Raw genomic sequence first — 18,077 nt, 5'->3', positions numbered from 1 at the left:
AAAAAATCCTTAACATTTAATTGTTTACTTTCAAAGTCCATTGAAATTATATAATAATTAATATAAGTATTATGAGAAAACATACACACTTTATTTCTTATTTTTTAAAAGAGTACAAAGTGGACAAATAAAAGTGAACAAAAAGAGCAGGAAAGCATGAGATATGATGTCCACTTACAAGAGAAATAACTTAGATTCTTTACATGACGGGGTCTTTTAGTAGGATGTGTTAGAAAATTTAATATATGATTAGATATGGTATTATTTAATTCTTTGTTTGATAGAATTTTCAGCACATGTATAATTAATATATGTATTATTTATACACCTCATAATATTGAATATTATGAATAATTAATACTAGCAAACCATCATATTAGTAATACAATGTATTAATCCATAAATAATCATAGTTAAAGACAAGACTTTCCTTAATACATTAAACGAAATATCGCATAAGAAATAGTCTCAACGTAACTAATCTCATATAATTAATCTTAATATTATAAAATATCATATTTAGTATTATTCTTATAATTCGCTTAATATTATTTTCTCAAGTACAGTACTACTCTTCATTTTGGATTTATCTGTAATAATCACGGGCCATTTTAAGCATTAGTTACTTAAGTCAGGGTTCTTTACATTTTTTTTTTCTTCTATTCTTTAATTTTCATAAATGATCTCTTGAAAAATGAATAGAAAAAATTAACTTTTTTTAAAAAAAATATACGTAAAAATGAAGAAATATTGATAAAAAACAAAAAAAAATTAAACATATTTGTAAATAAACTACCAACCAAATTTCCCACTAGTAATTATTAGCCAAGAAAACGTGCACTTTGTTGATGACACTAAAGAAAACGTTGTTTAATTCACTAGTGCAACCGAAGGTACGCACCCTCTTCAAAACAAGAAAGAGCCCTAATAGCTTAGTATCTAATGAAGAGATTTCAAGTTTGTAAATAAAAACAAAATGGAAACTACAACAAAACTATATAATAATCGAGATATAAAAAACAATATTTAGTAACAAAATCGATTAACAAAATACTACAGAGCAATACTATGACTATTAATACGAACGGACAACACGACAACACACTGCTACCTACTAACCTTCTATACTTTGTATCCTCCGCACCCACCAAAGATTGTCAATTTCATTTAGACACATCAATTGAGGCCATAATTACTGTCAGAATAACAAAACAAACAAGTAACTTCACTTAGATCATTCACAAAATTCAATCATTGAATTAAGATAATAGAACTAGTACTCCTTACATTGGCTCATACAAGGAAAATTCTTAACTCTGTTACAGTATACATTCCTTTAAAGACAAAAAGCAGCTCAACTTCAACAAATACACTGAACATCTTCCCATGGCAAATAATTAAACAAGTGAAAAGTCATTGTAGTTCAGATACCAGCTATAGCCTGTCTGGTACAAGAACCAAATTCTTTCACATGTTTTTACTTACACTCTACAACATATAGAAGCAGTTTCAATGCTTGGAGTACTGCTGAAGGACATCAAAGTAGTTTGGGAAGGTTTTCCGCGTGCAGCCAGGGTCATTGATGGTGACCGGAACATCTGCACAAGCAGCTAGAGAAAAGGCCATGGCCATCCTGTGGTCGTCGTATGTATCAATTTCAGTCACATTTAATTTCTCCGGTGGGGTGATTATGCAATAGTCAGGTCCTTCTTCAACAGTTGCTCCCAACTGCAATTTTCATGCAAAAAGGTAAGAGTAAGCGGGAATTAAAGAACGAAAATGGAAGGAACTACGAGGATCATTTCTAAAAGTTTACCTTCCTAAGTTCTGTGCATATGGCGATCATGCGCTCAGTTTCCTTGACTCTCCAACTAGCAACTGATAAGAGAGAAGAGAGCACAATAAAGAAAGATGGAGGAACAGGAAAAAGAGAAAGGAAACGCCCTGTGATCATTAGGGTCTGTTCAAATAAAAACGTTGCTTAAGGTTAATATTAAAGCCATTGTTTTATGAACTTAGCCAGCAATACGACAATACAGATCTTTATCGCATAACCTTTTCATAGATGTGAACATTTGAACTTGTTTTAGGATCATGTACATGTTAACAAAAGAATAATGTACATACCTATTTGCACTATGAAGATCATCAGACTCAGCACATATAAATGTCGAGCCTATTTTAAAGCTTGCTGAACACGTTAATCAATTTTCAGTTTCTATGGTCATTTCTAACCAAATACATATAATCTTTGTTCACCTTCATATGCCTATGCCAGATGGGTAACTAATTTTAGAAAAAATGTCAAGTGAAGGCACCAGTCATGGAAACATGCCTGTATCTGATACTCATTTCAAAGTCTCTTTCTTTTTTAAGCAAAGCAATTTGAGTACAACCAAGAACGAGCAAAGATTAACAGAAAATGTAATTAAAGTAAAATACTGATTTATCCACATTGAAAGAAGAATATAAACAAGTGTACTCTATTTCTAAGGAGAATTGTACCCATAACCCCAAGGTTTTGGTACAAAGATTCACTCGCAAACTACACACTTGGAGAGACGACATCAGAAATTTCTGAATTTTGTGGAGGTTTCTTAAATTTAATTACTCACAAAAAAGCGCACAATTTCTAGTGGCCAAAGCTATACCATGATACACGTGAAATAAAACCTCATGCATACGTAACAGGTCATCAACTAATTTATATTTAACTTATGTCAGAGGTTTCCATATTAAACCCAGAAAGAGGGTGAGCCCATCCTAATTAGATAGACTATTTACGAAAAGACATATCAAAGATAGATGAATTCACTTCTTTCTCCTTGCAATACCTAACCCAGCCTCATAAGATATACATATTCTAAAACCTCTTTGCTATAAACTAGTTACTTATTTTTTATTTCCAGCGTATTCTTTTCTACAACCGAGAAACTCCCGAGGCCCAGAGGCGCATGGTCCAAAACTCAGTGGATATTTCCAGCCTATATTTTGTATGTAATTATGCAGGGAAATTATCGTAAGACTTTGAATATAGCAGCATAATGCATCTGGTCCCACTCAGCTAGTTAAATATGATTAAATTCAATCTGATTGTCAGAAAGCAAAGCTAGCCATACCGTCTCTTATAGCAGTGGGACCATCAGCAAAAAGTGCAACTACAGCAAGTGTCATGGCAACATCAGGCATTTTATTCATGTTCACATCAATGGCGCGCAAATGCTTCCTTCCAGAAGAATTCCTCGGGGGTCCTTTGACTGTGACACTATTCTCTGTCCACATAACCTCTGCTCCCATTTTCTCAAGAACCTTAGCAAATTTGACATCCCCCTTCATGAAGGCAGACATAAAGACACAAATAAGATATTTTAACTATAACATTGAAAGTCATCTCAATGCAGTCCTAGACTTGGGTGCTACGGTGAAGGATGTATCATCCACATAATACTCATTAAGGCCTAACAAACACAAACTTAACTTCATGATGGACAAGATGTGAATATACATTAGGATGCTACCACAAAGACAACACGGAAAGATAACAGAGAAGTTCAGCATGCAAACCCCCCTCCCCTGGCTCAAAATGGCCTGAGAAATACCTGTAAACTGTTTGTCCCACAACCTTCAACAGTGATGTTTCCACCTGTGACAGCTGCACCAGCCAAGAAGTAACTAGCACTTGAAGCATCACCTTCCACATAAGCTTTTCCAGGAGACCTAATATTTCATCAATCTTTACGTCTGCTGTTTTTGGTGATAAACTTTACAAGCCATTAGAATGACCAAAAACAGACTTACTTGTATTTCTGACCTCCTCGGACAAAGAACCTGTCCCAGCTACTATTGTGCTCCACAGAGATACCAAATCGCTCCATCAACTTCAATGTCATTTCGACATAAGGTACAGATATTAGTTTGTCAATGATTTCAATCTCCACATCTCCTAAAGCCAGTGGAGCAGCCATAAGCAGAGCAGTCAAGTATTGGCTGCTAATGGATCCAGACAGCTTCACCTAAAAAATAGTCAAGAAAGAAAAGCTAAAGCAAGAATTTCTGCATGATAATGGTATTCTATGCTACGGAAACAAAAACGAAAGAAACTGACTAGTGAGTAGTGAACCACAGATAACATAAGAATCAGGATTCATCGGATACAACAACATACCCAATAAGACCCCACAAGTAGGGTGTACGCAAACCTTACCCCTACTTTTGTGGGGTAGAGAGGTGGTTTCCAATAGAGGATTCATCAGTACATTCACAAAAGAAAACAACAACAACATACCCAGTGAAATCCCACAAGTGGTGGTTCTGGGGAGGATAGGATGTACGCAGACCTTACCACTACCTCATGGAGATAGAGAGGTTGTTTCCACAAAGACCCTCAGCTCAAAAGTCACAGTCCCAAATAAGAGAGAAAACGAAAAGCGATGCAAATTTTACAAGACAAGAACAATAACGATAGCAAAGTAATGTGATAATCAAAGGCAATAACAACACAACTATAAAGGCACGCCTAGACCTACGACCATCCTAAACCGACATACGGCAAGACACCATTCTATCCCTACTAGCCTTCTACTCTAATCCGCGACCTCCACTCCTTTCTATCTAAGGTCATGTCCTCGGTGATATGGAGTAACGTCATATCTTGTCTAATCACCTCTCTCCAATACTTTTTCGGTCTACCCCTACCCCTCCGCATAACCCCCAAATTCAACCGCTCGCACCTCCTAACTGGGGCGCCGACACCCCTCCTCTGCACATGCCCAAACCATCTGTCTCACTTCTCTTATCTTGTCTGCCACAGATGTCACTTCCACCTTCTCCCGAATAACCTCTTTCCTAATCTTATCACTCCTAGTGTATCCACATATCCATCTTAGCATTCTCATCTCCGCAATATGCATCTTCTGAATATGAGAGTTCTTTACTGGCCAGCACTCTACTCCATAAACAACGTTGATCTAACCATCATTTTGTAGAACTTGCCTTTAAGTTTAGGTGGTACTTTCTTATCACACCAGAGGCAAACCTCTATTTCATCCACGCTGTCCTAATGCGGTGCGTGACATCATCGTCGATGTCCCCACTACTCTGGATGATGGATCCAAGATATTTAAAGCTTTCTATCTTGGGGATAGGTTGAGTGGCAAGCCTCACTTCCATGCCCTCTTCATCTATCGCAACACCAAATTTGCACTCCAAATATTCTGTTTTGGTCCTGCTCAATCTGAACCCTTTGGACTCCAGTGTTTGTCTCCAAACCTCCGACCTATCATTAACTCTGCCCCGAGTCTCATTAATCAAAACTATGTCATCCGCAAATAGCATACAACATGGAATCTCCTCCTGAATAGACCGTGTCAGCTCATCCATCACCAAGGCAAAAAGAAAAGGACTCAGCACAGATCCCTGATGTAGTTCCATCTCAACAGAAAAATGCTCTAAGTCACCTCCCACTTTTTTAATCCGAGTCTTGGTTCCAGCATACATGTCCTTTATCGCCCGAATATACACCATCAGGACACCTTTAGCCTCCAGACACCTTCAGAGAACATCCCTCGGAACTTTGTCATAAGCCTTTTCAAGGTCAATGAACATCATATGGAGATCCCTTTTTCTTTCTCTAAAATTTTTCACTAGTCTCCGCATAAGATGGATTGCTTCAGTAGTCAATCGCCCCGGCATGAATCCGAACTAGTTCTTTGAGATTGTCACTCCTTTCCTCACCCTCATCTCCACCACTCTCTCCCGAATCTTCATACTATGGCTTAGCAATTTGATACCCCTGTAATTATTACAATTTTGAATGTCACCCTTGTTCTTGTACAATGGAACCATAATACTCCACCTTCATTCATCGAGCATCTTAGCAGTCTTCAAAATAACATTAAACAACTTAGTCAACCACTCCAAACTTGCCTTTCAGTGCTCTTCCAAAAGTCCACCGAAATCTCATCAGGCCCAGTCGCTCTCCCCCTCCTCATCCTGCTAATAGCACGTCTAACCTCCTCAACCCTAAAACACCTGCAGTACCCAAAGTCTCGAAGACTATGAGAGTACGCCAAATCACCTAGTACAATGTCTCTGTCTTCTTTTTCATTTAAGAGTCTGTGGAAGTAAGCTTGCCACCTTTGCTTGATAGAGGTCTTATCCACTAACATTTCACCTTCCTCGTCCTTGATGCACTTTACTAGATCCAGGTCGCGGGCTTTTCTCTCTCTCGCTTTGGCAAGCCTATACAATCTTTTATCCCCACCTTTTTCCCCTAACTCAACATATAAGTGTTCAAAAGTTGTCGTCTTAAAAGAAGCTAACTAGTGAACCAAGGGCAACATAAGAATCAGGATTCATCGGCATGTTCGAAGCAAAATTAATATTGCTTCTCTTTTGTAGCTGCAGCAAGTCCCTAAGGAAAAGCTGAATAGGAGAACCCAAAAACTTTGGCAGAACAAGTAACTCAACAATTGGTAAGATTTTCCCATTGTTTTAGGACTTCTTAAGAGAACTGAAACCTAAAGATGTGATGAAGGGAAAAGCAGGCAAAAGAGACTGCTCCAGAACACTGTAATTGCAATATACTGTTCATTAAGTAATATGCTGGTCCTACCCATAGTAGTCCTTGAGGATTAGGGTTATTGCTTAGCTTCTTACTTGTTTTAGGCAAGTTTTATTATTAGAATCCTCGTTGATTTAGAATGTGTTTGACACTGTCCAATTTAGGTGTTGTCCTTGAGGATTAGGGTTATTGCTTAGCTTCTTACTTGTTTTAGGCAAGTTTTATTATTAGAATCCTCGTTGATTTAGAATGTGTTTGACACTGTCCAATTTAGGTGTTTTTCTTTTATTACACCATGACATTTATTGTAAAGATTGAAGTTTCACTACTTTTATATTAAAGTTGTATATAGTGGAGATAGAGGTGACTTTCAAAGTATTGAACCCTTTTCAATATAAAAATGTGTCTCTATAGGAAATAATTAAGAAGAGTGACGGAAATAAGTTCCTCTACAAAGAAAGTGGACAAAATATTCCGACAATTATAAATAAAGATTAGGACAACATCTATTGAGAAATGTGAGAGAATTACATTTTGTCCTCAAAACAGCTCTTGATTCACAAGAACACATTTCTCTGAGCTTCATACAGTAATCATTCAACTTACTACTGTTAAGGAATTTAGAGTTTGACTTTTGAGTTCAATCATAGAACATAAGATTTCTTTGCTTTAATAGCAGACCTCTACTGGTATTCCTTGGTTTAACTACTGATTCTTCCTGCATTAAGATGCCGCGTTTGTAAGGATGCAACCATGATAAAAACCAGGTAAACTGTAGTTTTCCTCAGACGACGAGACGATACATTTGCTGCAAGACTTTAAGTCTCCAGTAGTTACACCAAAACATAAAACAAGGAAAACAAGCTTTGGCCCCTTCTCTCCATTCTCATATGTAGACTCACCTCCAAGATTATTTTCAATTGGATCCTAAGTTGGAAATGATCTCGTTGTCTACAAACATTTTGAATTTGGAATATTAACCTATAGGAACAGAATAGTGCTTTCAAACCATATAGAAAAAAAGGTATGTCTAATGCACCGGAAATTTACAGTATTCAAAATTATGAGAAGCATATTTTGGCTTACTAAGACAGGATATGTACTCAAATGTATTCTCGAAATAGATTAGACTATGCCAATTTGTTCCAGCCTTAGATTACTTTAACTTTATAAGCGAAGTCTTCTCTGCATCTGCAACCTAGTTACTTGTTCATACTACAGTTTTAAGACATTAGTTATCAAAATTATAAATATGGAAGAATAGAATTAGTAATCTTCACCTTTCCTCCTGGAAGACCTCCTTTGCTGACAATTCGAACAGGAGGACATTTCGTACCAAGGAAACAATCAACCTCTCCACCAAGCTGCTTAAGACCATCAACCAAATCACCAATTGGTCTCTCTCTCATCCGAGGAACTCCATCAAGTACATACCTGTAACAAGAGAATGACCAATTAAAATTGTTAACATGGTGCCATTATATTTAAGCAACAAAAATACAGCCAATAAAGAAGCATTGAGAAAGATGATAAGACAATGTCTGTACCATTGTATGTACCATACAAAGTTTTGAAGATCTAGTAGACATCTAATCATTCATGCTCTAAAAACCTCACATTGCTGACAAATACCTCGCAGGAAATCAGATTTAGTTATCTATGTAGAGAAAATAGTCAGAAATACCACAAAGGCAATTCATGAAGAATATTAGAATAGCTTTAACTGTGATCAATCAATTATGCTTCAATACCAAGTTAATCAGGTCCGCTTAATGAATAATCTCTAATCATTCCCCTCTATCTAGGCCCATCACATTCCAATAGCTTTAATTTCCAGCTAAACGAGTAAAATGGAACTAAGAAGGGATGCTATTAGACCTTGAATTTCCACCAGCTACAGCAACTGCTGCTGTTAGTGGCCGCATTGCAGTTCCTGCATTTCCCAGGAAAAGTTGAATTTCTTCCTTGGACTCTTTACCAACAGGGAACAGCCCACCACAACCTTCAACAACAGCTTGTTGATTTCCACTGTCATCTTCAACTTGTAGTCCAAGTGTTTTCAAGGCACCAAGCATGTAATGAATATCATCACTACTTAGCAAATTGTCAACAACAGTTGTTCCCTGAAATTCAAATGCAAGTCACATTTAATGGCCACAAAAGATTGTTGAGATATATAGCGAAGATAATAAAGTAAAAGATTCTTGATATACATTTCAATGTGACGATCATCTTTTGCAAAACTATAAAAAGAATGAGATATATGAACTTTCGCAGCTTAAAGGTGTTCGCAAAGTTGATCATGGTTCAGAGCTATTATGTTATATAAGTCGTTCCAGCCGCCTTCAGCTTCGGAAGATATAATCCTAGTTGGTAAGAGCACCTTATAATTCAACTAGGTGTTTCTAAGAACACACTTCCCTCCTCACACTAACTCTCCTACGGGAGAAAGAAGAGAAAACTTCAATGAAGAGAAGAGAAAACTTCAATGAAGAAATCACATGAAGCCAAGTGTTAAATAATAGATAATGACAAACTTCAATCATGAGTATGAAAAAATATTCCTTTTTCTTTTATTTTCCCCCCTTTTCATAATAAGCAGGCAAAGCATACTATTTTGACCACATATTGGCTGTATAGATTGTTTGCATACACAGCCATTCTTGTGTTGTGCTATCTAATAAACCACTGAATGCCCAAACCCACCCTAATACTATTTCAATCTGGTGACAAGGATATTTCATTATTTTGAAAAGAACCACAAAGGGATGCTGGAGAAAGACAAATCATAAATGCCTGATAACAGATTCTTAGAACCCAAGGAAAAATACTGCAACCATAAGAAACATACATGCATTATACAACACAATGAGGTCGTTTTGTTATAAAGGAGTCACGCATAGCACTGAATAGGGAGCCACCAAATACACCAGCTACATCTAACATGTTATAGGAATTATTAATCCCATTAGAAAATTCCACATAAGATAATATAGTGTTTGGTAGGTAGCTTAACTTATGCAACATTTGGTTGGTAGTATTAAATTATGCAATGAATTTATGTATTACATTACAACGGATAAAATGTGGAACAAAAATACTTATATTAGCAATGCAAAGATTCAACTATGTAAAGACAAAAATTCCCCTTTAGAGTAATGCCGGATAAAATGTGGAAGAAAAACACTTGTATTAGCAGTGCAAAGATTCAACTATGTAAAGACAGAAATTCCCTTTTAGAGTAATTAATCCATGTATTACAATCTCTTGATCATTCATCACCACAAAACAATGCCGTCACTATTAATCAATGCATAAATAATCCCACCATAACTAACATGTGATCCAAACAATCACTTAAAGGGGCAGCCAATGCACTAAGCTCTCACTGTGCATGGGTTCTAGGAAAGGCTGAACCACAACGGTCTATTATAAACGGTCTTACCCACAACTCAAACCCATTACCTCCAAGTCACGTGATGTAAACATCAAGGCGCACCTTCAAAACCAAACAATCACTAAATGCACTAAATATTGGCTACTTACTTCAGATAGGGCAGCAAGAAGGAGAATACGATTGGATAGGGATTTAGAGCCTGGCAATTTGACAGTGCCTGATATTTCTTTGATGGGTTGCAGGACAATCTCAGAGGGTTTCTGGGTTGTAGACACTGATGCTGAAATCCTAAAAGAAGAAGAAGAAGACCTTGTTGTCAAAACTGAATCTTTATTCAAAACCCACAAAGATTTTGCTGAATTTTTCAGTTTTTTAGATCCAAAAGAAAGAAAAGGCGAAAATGTGTGAACTTGGGGTTGATGAATCTTGGAATTGGGATAAAGGGTTTGTATCCCTTGTGTCATGTTGCTAATCTGTGACATTTTTCAGGGTCCCTATCTCTCTGTCTTTGGTGTTGAGAGTTAAAGTTTGAGTCTTTACAAAAGATAGCTCCTTTTTTTTCTATTTTTTTAATTACAGAAATTTGGTAAGGTAGAAGGTGGCAAGTAGACTGAAAGGTAATGGAGTTTTGTATGAGGTCCCTCCCAACAACCTTTATCTGTAATTTTCTTTTGCTCTGTAGTCTGTTCTAAAGGGGGAAAAGTGGTTGAAGATCAACAATCCTTGGTTCTATTCTATATTTGTCTTGTTTGTACTAGGGGTGGACTTTTCAGGTCTTCTCATTGGATATGAAAATTTTAATTTTTGAATTGAAGAAATTATATGGAAAAATTTTCGAAAACAATCTTTCTATCCTTATGAGGTAGTGCTGAGCTTGGCATATACTCTAGGCTGCTCATACCTTACTAATAGGATTTTACTAGTAAGTTGTTATTTGATCAAAGAAATTATAATTCAAATCAAATTCTAATGATCGTGGGTTGGGCTGGATTGGTTTTTTAAGTTTGATTTTGGATTAGTTAATTTGGATAATTTAGATTTTTAAATTGTAGACTTTACCTAAATCTCATAGTGAAAAAGTTCAATTACAATATATTTTTTTATTTTTCTTAAATTATCCAATTTTTCTTTTTTCCATATTTCTGATACATTACTTATTTTGCTGATACATCAGATTTTGGATGTAGAATAATTAATGTTGTTGAGTTATATATGGATAATAACGTAATTTAAGTTAGGATTGGTTGTTTCAATAAATTACTGTGCTAATTAAGGAAAATAATTCTTAAAAAACATAACAGTTATGAAGAAGAAGAAAAACTCAAAAAATAGAGCATAACTGTGAACAAAAAATTCAATCCAAAATTCAATTTTCATCAAGCGAATCGAGATGAATATCGTGATACTACTGAGACATTCTGGAGTTTGGCAATCCGAGGTGAAACACTAAAGCTTGATACTTGAGAATCTGATACATAAACAAGATGTATCAAAAATATTAAAGCTTGATACATGAAAATCTGTTACAAAAACAAGATGTATCAGAATCATTAAAGCTTGATACATGAGAATATGATACAAAAACAAGATGTATCAAAAGCAGTATAGCTTGATACATGAGAATTTAATACATAAACAAGATGTATCAGAATCATTAAAGCTTGATACATGAGAATCTGATAGAAAAGCAAGATGTATCAGAAGCGGTAAAGCTTGATACATGAGAATCTGATATATAAACAGGATGTATCAGAATTATTATATCTTGATACATGAGAATCTGATACATAAACAAGATGTATCAGAATCATTAAAGCTTGATACATGAGAATCTGATAGAAAAACAAGATGTATCAGAAGCACTAAAGCTTGATATATGAGAATCTGATACATAAACAAGATGTATCAGAAGCAAACAAGTTTGATACATGAGAATATGATACAAAAACAAGATGTATCAGAAGTAGTAAGGCTTGATAAATGAGAATATGATACATAAACAAGATGTATCAGAAGCAGCCAAGTTTGATCCATGAGAATATGATACATAAACTTTCATCTTATATTCGAGTTTGATATATGAGAAAAACTTAAAAGTCTGCTAAATTGTTGAATAGCAAAAAAAAATGTTTACTAATTGGTGCAAAAACATAATTGTACATTCTACTACTACAAAATTAAAAAAAAAAATTACTCGACGTCCATCGGTTCTCCTTGACTAGAAGAGATGAAATCTCTCTTAGGTTTTTTTGGATCGTCGTTTTCGCTAACATAACCATCCTTGGCCTTCCGACAACCATAAATCCACAATAGTGCGGCATATCTTGAACGAAAGAATTCGACATGCAGTCCAGTAGTTGGAATAAAAATTCCATCACTAAGATATTCAGCAAAAATAGCCAGGAAAATACCACAATCCCTGCAAAAATATAAACACGATGGATCAAAAGCATTGACATGGAAAATAATTAAATACAACTTGAACTTGATACATAAACACGATGTATCAGAAGTATTAAAGCTTGATACATGAGAATCTGATACATAAATAAGATGTATCAGAAGAAGTAAAGCTTGATACATGAAAATTCGATACAAAAAACACGATGTATCAAAAGCATTAAAGCTTGATACATAAGAATCTGATACATAAACTAGATGTATCAGAAGCAGTAAATCTTCAGAAAAAATGACATTTAAAAAAAATACATCTTATATGACCTCATACCTTTGGGAGATTAGGGCATGTTGTAACCCCTTCAATCTTCTTGTCTGCTTCTTTGGGTGCATGTTGAACTGGAGATTTTGACTTCAATTTCTCACGTAGCTTATCCATCACTGCTGGATCGTTACGATGTTTGGATCTAACCTTGTCGTAACCTTCCCAAGATGAATTAGAACCCGATGAAACATAAATTTTTTGATTTTTATTCAACTGTGTGAGACCAACACTAAAAGATAGAATGGATTCCATATGTATCAGTGAAGAATATGAGTAAAAACACATAAAAATTTAAAGAAGAAAGCAGAGGAAATCAAAGGAGGTTAGAATGAAGTGAAATTCCAGATAAGGAAAAACTTGAATATACCTTAGTTAGAATCTTGAAATTGAGTAAAATATATGTACAGAAATTCAAAATTCAAAAACTGACGAAGCGGAGCTTGAAATTAGGCGTGAATTTTAGGATAGTTGAGTGAAGTAAAATATGATGTATTTGTGAAATGGGGAGAGAATTAAAAAAAGAGGGATTTTTGATATTTTTTCATATGGTAGGAAATATTAGTAAATATGGTATTATAATATGTATAAATAGGTAATTTTTTCTTTTAAATTTGTATGACAGATCACAATTAACAGCCTAAATTCACCTAATAATTTACTCTTTAAAATATATAAGTTTCTACTACTATTAAAGATTGAAGTCACCCTGCCTGCTGCAGCTCATGGCATGTATTGAATTTTTTACTAACCCACAAAATATTTTCCATTTTATAAATTAATAATCACAAATGATATTAAATTGGTTGTGATTTTATGGCAATCTAAAGTTGAAAGTTGTTGGACACGACCAGATCACATACTAGATCTTATTTAATGTTATGATGACGGAAGGTGAATGTATATTTGAATGATTAAGATGTTATTTTTATATTAGAATATTAAATGATTAAAATTATTTATTTTTTAATATTTGAATATGTATGATTTATTTGTTTGTAAATATAATAAATACATAATTCAAATAAAAAAAATTTAATATTAGAAAATATATGAATATTAATATAATAAATATTTATTATTATTAGATAAAAATAATGAAATATTTATGTTTGCTAGTGATAGTGGAGATAGTTTGTAGTGATGGTGATAGTTGTGATGATGGTGATAGTGATTGTTGTGATGATGGAGGTAATTGGAGTTTGTTGTGACTAGTGTGATGGTGGTTGTGATGGTGAAGTTGGTTGATGTTAGTTGATGATGTGAATAGTGTGTGGCGGTTGCCGATGTGTTGGTGGTAGTTGACACCAATGCTAGTCGTGATAGTGGAGGTAATCGATTGTCACGACCCAACCCCGTAGGCCGTGACTGGTGCCCGAATTGAGCACCCAAACGTACCCTTATCCCAAATTAGTCTATTTTTTTTTTTCTTTTCGAATAAACAAATGTAGTGATTAGTAGAAATTGCTAAATATATCATAAAAGTAGATATACGCACGAGAGTTGAAAGGTTGTCACAAAACACACAAAAATCCAAACCATATATACAAAACCCACAACATAACTCTGTCTACAGACCTCTACAGATGATAGCATAGTCATATGACGGGACAAGGCCCCGTCGTACCCCTGACCAACATATCCAAATATACAGAGATAAAGTCAGTACCAAAATACAAGCTCCGAACAAGGGAGCACTGCCAACGAAGCAGCAAATATCCTAAACAGGTGGATCAGCAAATCGAACTTCGGTACCTGCGGGCATGTAACGCAGCCCCCCCGAAGAAAGGGGGTCAATACGAAAAATATACCGAATATGTAAAGTATGAATTGTAATAAATAAAATCATAATCTGAATAGTATGTGCAGAAAATAAAATAAATGTTCAGAATTTCAAAATACTTTTCATAATCCCAAATCATATATGCAAATACATATGCCGTATCCGGCCCCATTTTATGGGACTCGGTGAACAAAACGTGGTCGCCCTCCTGTCATTGGCGCCACAACACATCATAACATCAGAGTAGGGAATATCTCCGTAACAAATCATATCATATCAGATGGCCATATCAAATCATATCATATCACAAACATATATGTACATGGCACAGCATAACTCCGTGGCATAACATTTACCACCCCATGTACATGTCATACCTGCCCCCTCACGTCGGGACACGGCGAATAATGCAGAGAAATACGCACGAAAACATATCCTGGCCCAGGCTCAGTGAAAGAATGGTTACAGTATGCACGAATAGAGTAGTGAGAAACTAAATGCAATTTAAATTACAAAATATTTATACAGACTCGATGGCATAATTTCGATAACAAATCATAAAAGGAAACTTGAATAATAATAATAGTACAAATACTTCCAAATATATTATGGAAATTTAACGGAGTAATTATTTATATAATATTAGGAAGCATAGCAAAAAGTTTCTTTCAAATTTTCCCTAACATAATCCAAACGGAATAACAACGAAAAATTCGGAATAGTGGGGCCCACCTCGGTCAAATGAGGTGGCACATACAAATCACGTGCGTTAGACTTCATAATATTATTTAGAAGAGTTTCAAGGTATTCAAAATTCATTTGTGCAAAATCTAGAAGTTTAGACAATTTTTTTAAAATTATTCATAATTACCTAATTCAATTCTATTGAATAGAAAAGGGAAATTTTCGAGCGTCGATTTCGAAGAGTAGATTGATCCCCGAGGTTCGTATTCACTCCTATTACATCTAGGACATGCCAAGAGAAGAAAATGTAAAACTTTACATACCTTTTTGACGTTTTACGGTTGTCCAAATTCAATTCCCGTTTCCTCCAAAATCTACAATTGGTCACATTTACCAATTACTATTCATAAGACTTTAAGAACTCAATTTTTCCAATACTTGTCTACAAAAATTTCGGCAGCATCTCCCCTATATATATGACAACCCCGAGATTACAACTCGGCCACAATATCAACAACCAAGCCAACATCAACACCAATTCCATCAATAATCAACTTAAACACACCATAACATAAATTGATGTAATTTTCCAATTAGTATAACAACTTTCAACCAAACTTTGCATTTCCAAATAAATATGAATATTTCATGTTCATAATTAATTTCAACTCATTCCAACATAGGTGAAAAATATTCCAAGTAAACTATTCAATATTCATCAATTCCATATTTCACCCAAAAATTCCATAAATGCAACAAAACTATTACAATTCATTTTCTTCTTTCAACTTCATAATCAAATTCATTTCCTTCTTTCAACTTCATAATCAAATTCATTTCCTTCTTTCAACTTCATAATCAACAACAAGAATCCATACTTTTAATAACTTACCTCCATATTCTTATAATATCATACTAAAATTACATAATTCCTACAAACCATTTTAATACCAACTTACACCATATAAACTTTATTTATATCCCAAAAATCATAACAACAACTAACAAATTATACAAACTTATTTTTTTTCCATTTCATCACCTAACCCATATTTCCAACTTCAATTAATTTCATCCAACTTCCATTTTCAACATCAAATATTTATCATACTACTATTCAAATACTACACCAAAAATACTACACAAAAATTCAAGTCTTCTTGCCAACAATCTTACATACACATAACTTATTCATATGTCCAAATCCAACCATATAACTTCCATATTTCCATGGATTCTACACATCTCTACTTACTACAACATAAACAAACTTCATAACACAAAGAAATTGGATTAATTCTTACCTTTTCCTTCCAACTTCTTCACTTTACCAAAGCTTCAAATCAACCAAACAAGCCTCCTATCTTCCAAAAAAACTACACCATGTTGTAGAGCACCCTTGACTTAGTAGGAATACTAGAAAATTATAATTTTTGGGATGAAATTTGAAGGGGTAATTTTTTGGTCTTCTTGTCCGATTTTCTCTCTTGATTTCTCTTCTTTCCTTTGCTCTTCTTCTTTCTCAAATTGTGTAGAGAATTCTAGGATTTTATGACTAAGGCTCCCATGTGAAATTTCCATTTTGCCCCTCACCTTTCCTAATATTTCCAAGTTGAAATTCCACCTTTGCCCTTAACCTTTTATAGTATTTCCACATGAGTAATTCCAATTTTGTCCTTAATCTTTTATGGTATTTCCACATGAGAATTTCAATTTTTACCCTTAATAAATTTCCAATATTTCCACATTTCAATTTAGTCATAAGAATTTTGTATCCAACAAGGTCAACCATAGCCTTGCCCTTGACTTATTACCATTATCCCCAAATTGTCCTAATGTGAAAAATACGGGTCATAACATCGATAATAGGGATTGATCGCATTGATGGTAATGGAGGTGCAGGTGGAAGTGGAGGTGGTAGTGAATATAATTATAATGATAAAGGTAATAGGTGTTGGAGCAATTAACTGTAATGGTTGGGAGTAATGGTTGTTGCCAATATGGTGATTGTGATGGCAGAGGTGGTGGGTCGTGGTGGTTGGTGATTGCGACGATGATGATAATTGACAATGGCGGTAGTGGTTGTAATGGATGAGGTGGTTAGTACTAGTGTTGGTGGCTAGTAATTATGGATAGAGTGATGGTAAAAATTATCTACACAAAAATACAGTTTGATGATATCAAGATTTTGTTCAAGATCTTAATGATTAAGACCTATTCAAATCAAATAAGTGTTTAACTAATGGCCTAAGGATTAAACCATTCAAATTTCAAATTTTTATTAAGTGCAAGCAAATGAAGTCCTAATCCTTCTTCCTATAGTAACTAACTTAACAGAAAATTATGATTAAGAAAAATTATAATCACATAAATATTATGATAAATTAAGACTTTCAAATTACAATTCTTAAATTTCATTTTCTGATAAGATAAAAATGAAGAAAACTAGTAAAGATGTTTAGTGGGTAGGTGAGATGTGAATGATTAAAGTAAATAGAGAAAATCACTAAGATAATTTAATGTACCAGCTTCAGTCATCCAAACATTATTTTAATTAAATTAGAAAAGTGAATATGCTAAAGCTCCAAAACATTATTCCAATCCAGTGGGACCATATTCAACAACCTAGTTGGAGAAAAATAGACAAGAAAGAGCCCATAACTTTCACATAATTCACTGTGGATAGAAAGGTTTAAAGCCATAATTTCAACAATCAAGAACAACCAAAAGTTTCAACCACCACATAACTTTGGATGGAGACAAATCACTCATCCTCCAACCCTTTGGTAGGGCCCACATTCCATTTATTTCACTGACTCGACTAATACTAATACACTAGAGTCGGTTTGAACATGCAATATGAAATCAGATTGGTATAAAATTGAAGTTTTATTTTGATATATAATTTGAATTTCTAAACTTCTATTTTTTC

At 34.6% G+C, this 18,077-nt stretch overlaps 1 protein-coding gene and 1 long non-coding RNA gene across 3 annotated transcripts; both read right to left on the bottom strand.

Moving 5' to 3' along the window:
* Positions 1–1,229: 1,229 nt before the first annotated feature.
* LOC129880755 (3-phosphoshikimate 1-carboxyvinyltransferase 2) lies at positions 1,230–10,680 on the bottom strand. The gene is made up of 8 exons (XM_055954937.1): positions 10,109–10,680; positions 8,441–8,685; positions 7,843–7,996; positions 3,799–4,013; positions 3,600–3,717; positions 3,120–3,330; positions 1,817–1,878; positions 1,230–1,728 (listed from the first exon to the last, which is right to left on the bottom strand). The coding sequence occupies exons 1-8, from the start codon at positions 10,439–10,441 to the stop codon at positions 1,510–1,512; spliced, it is 1,557 nt and encodes a 518-aa protein (XP_055810912.1). The 5' UTR covers positions 10,442–10,680; the 3' UTR covers positions 1,230–1,509.
* Positions 10,681–14,132: 3,452 nt separating this feature from the next.
* LOC129880764 (uncharacterized) lies at positions 14,133–16,980 on the bottom strand. 2 transcript variants are annotated; one of them, XR_008765488.1, is made up of 3 exons: positions 16,450–16,977; positions 15,469–15,613; positions 14,133–14,433 (listed from the first exon to the last, which is right to left on the bottom strand). It is a non-coding gene; the product is annotated as an uncharacterized LOC129880764 (long non-coding RNA). The 2 variants fall into 2 exon arrangements; XR_008765487.1 differs by having other exon boundaries at positions 15,469–16,980.
* Positions 16,981–18,077: the final 1,097 nt, after the last annotated feature.

This window comes from Solanum dulcamara, chromosome 2, assembly GCF_947179165.1.
Source record: "Solanum dulcamara chromosome 2, daSolDulc1.2, whole genome shotgun sequence".
Taxonomy (NCBI): domain Eukaryota; kingdom Viridiplantae; phylum Streptophyta; class Magnoliopsida; order Solanales; family Solanaceae; genus Solanum; species Solanum dulcamara.
Note: the sequence above shows the minus strand (reverse complement) of the source record. Positions and strands in the feature narration are given on the sequence as shown.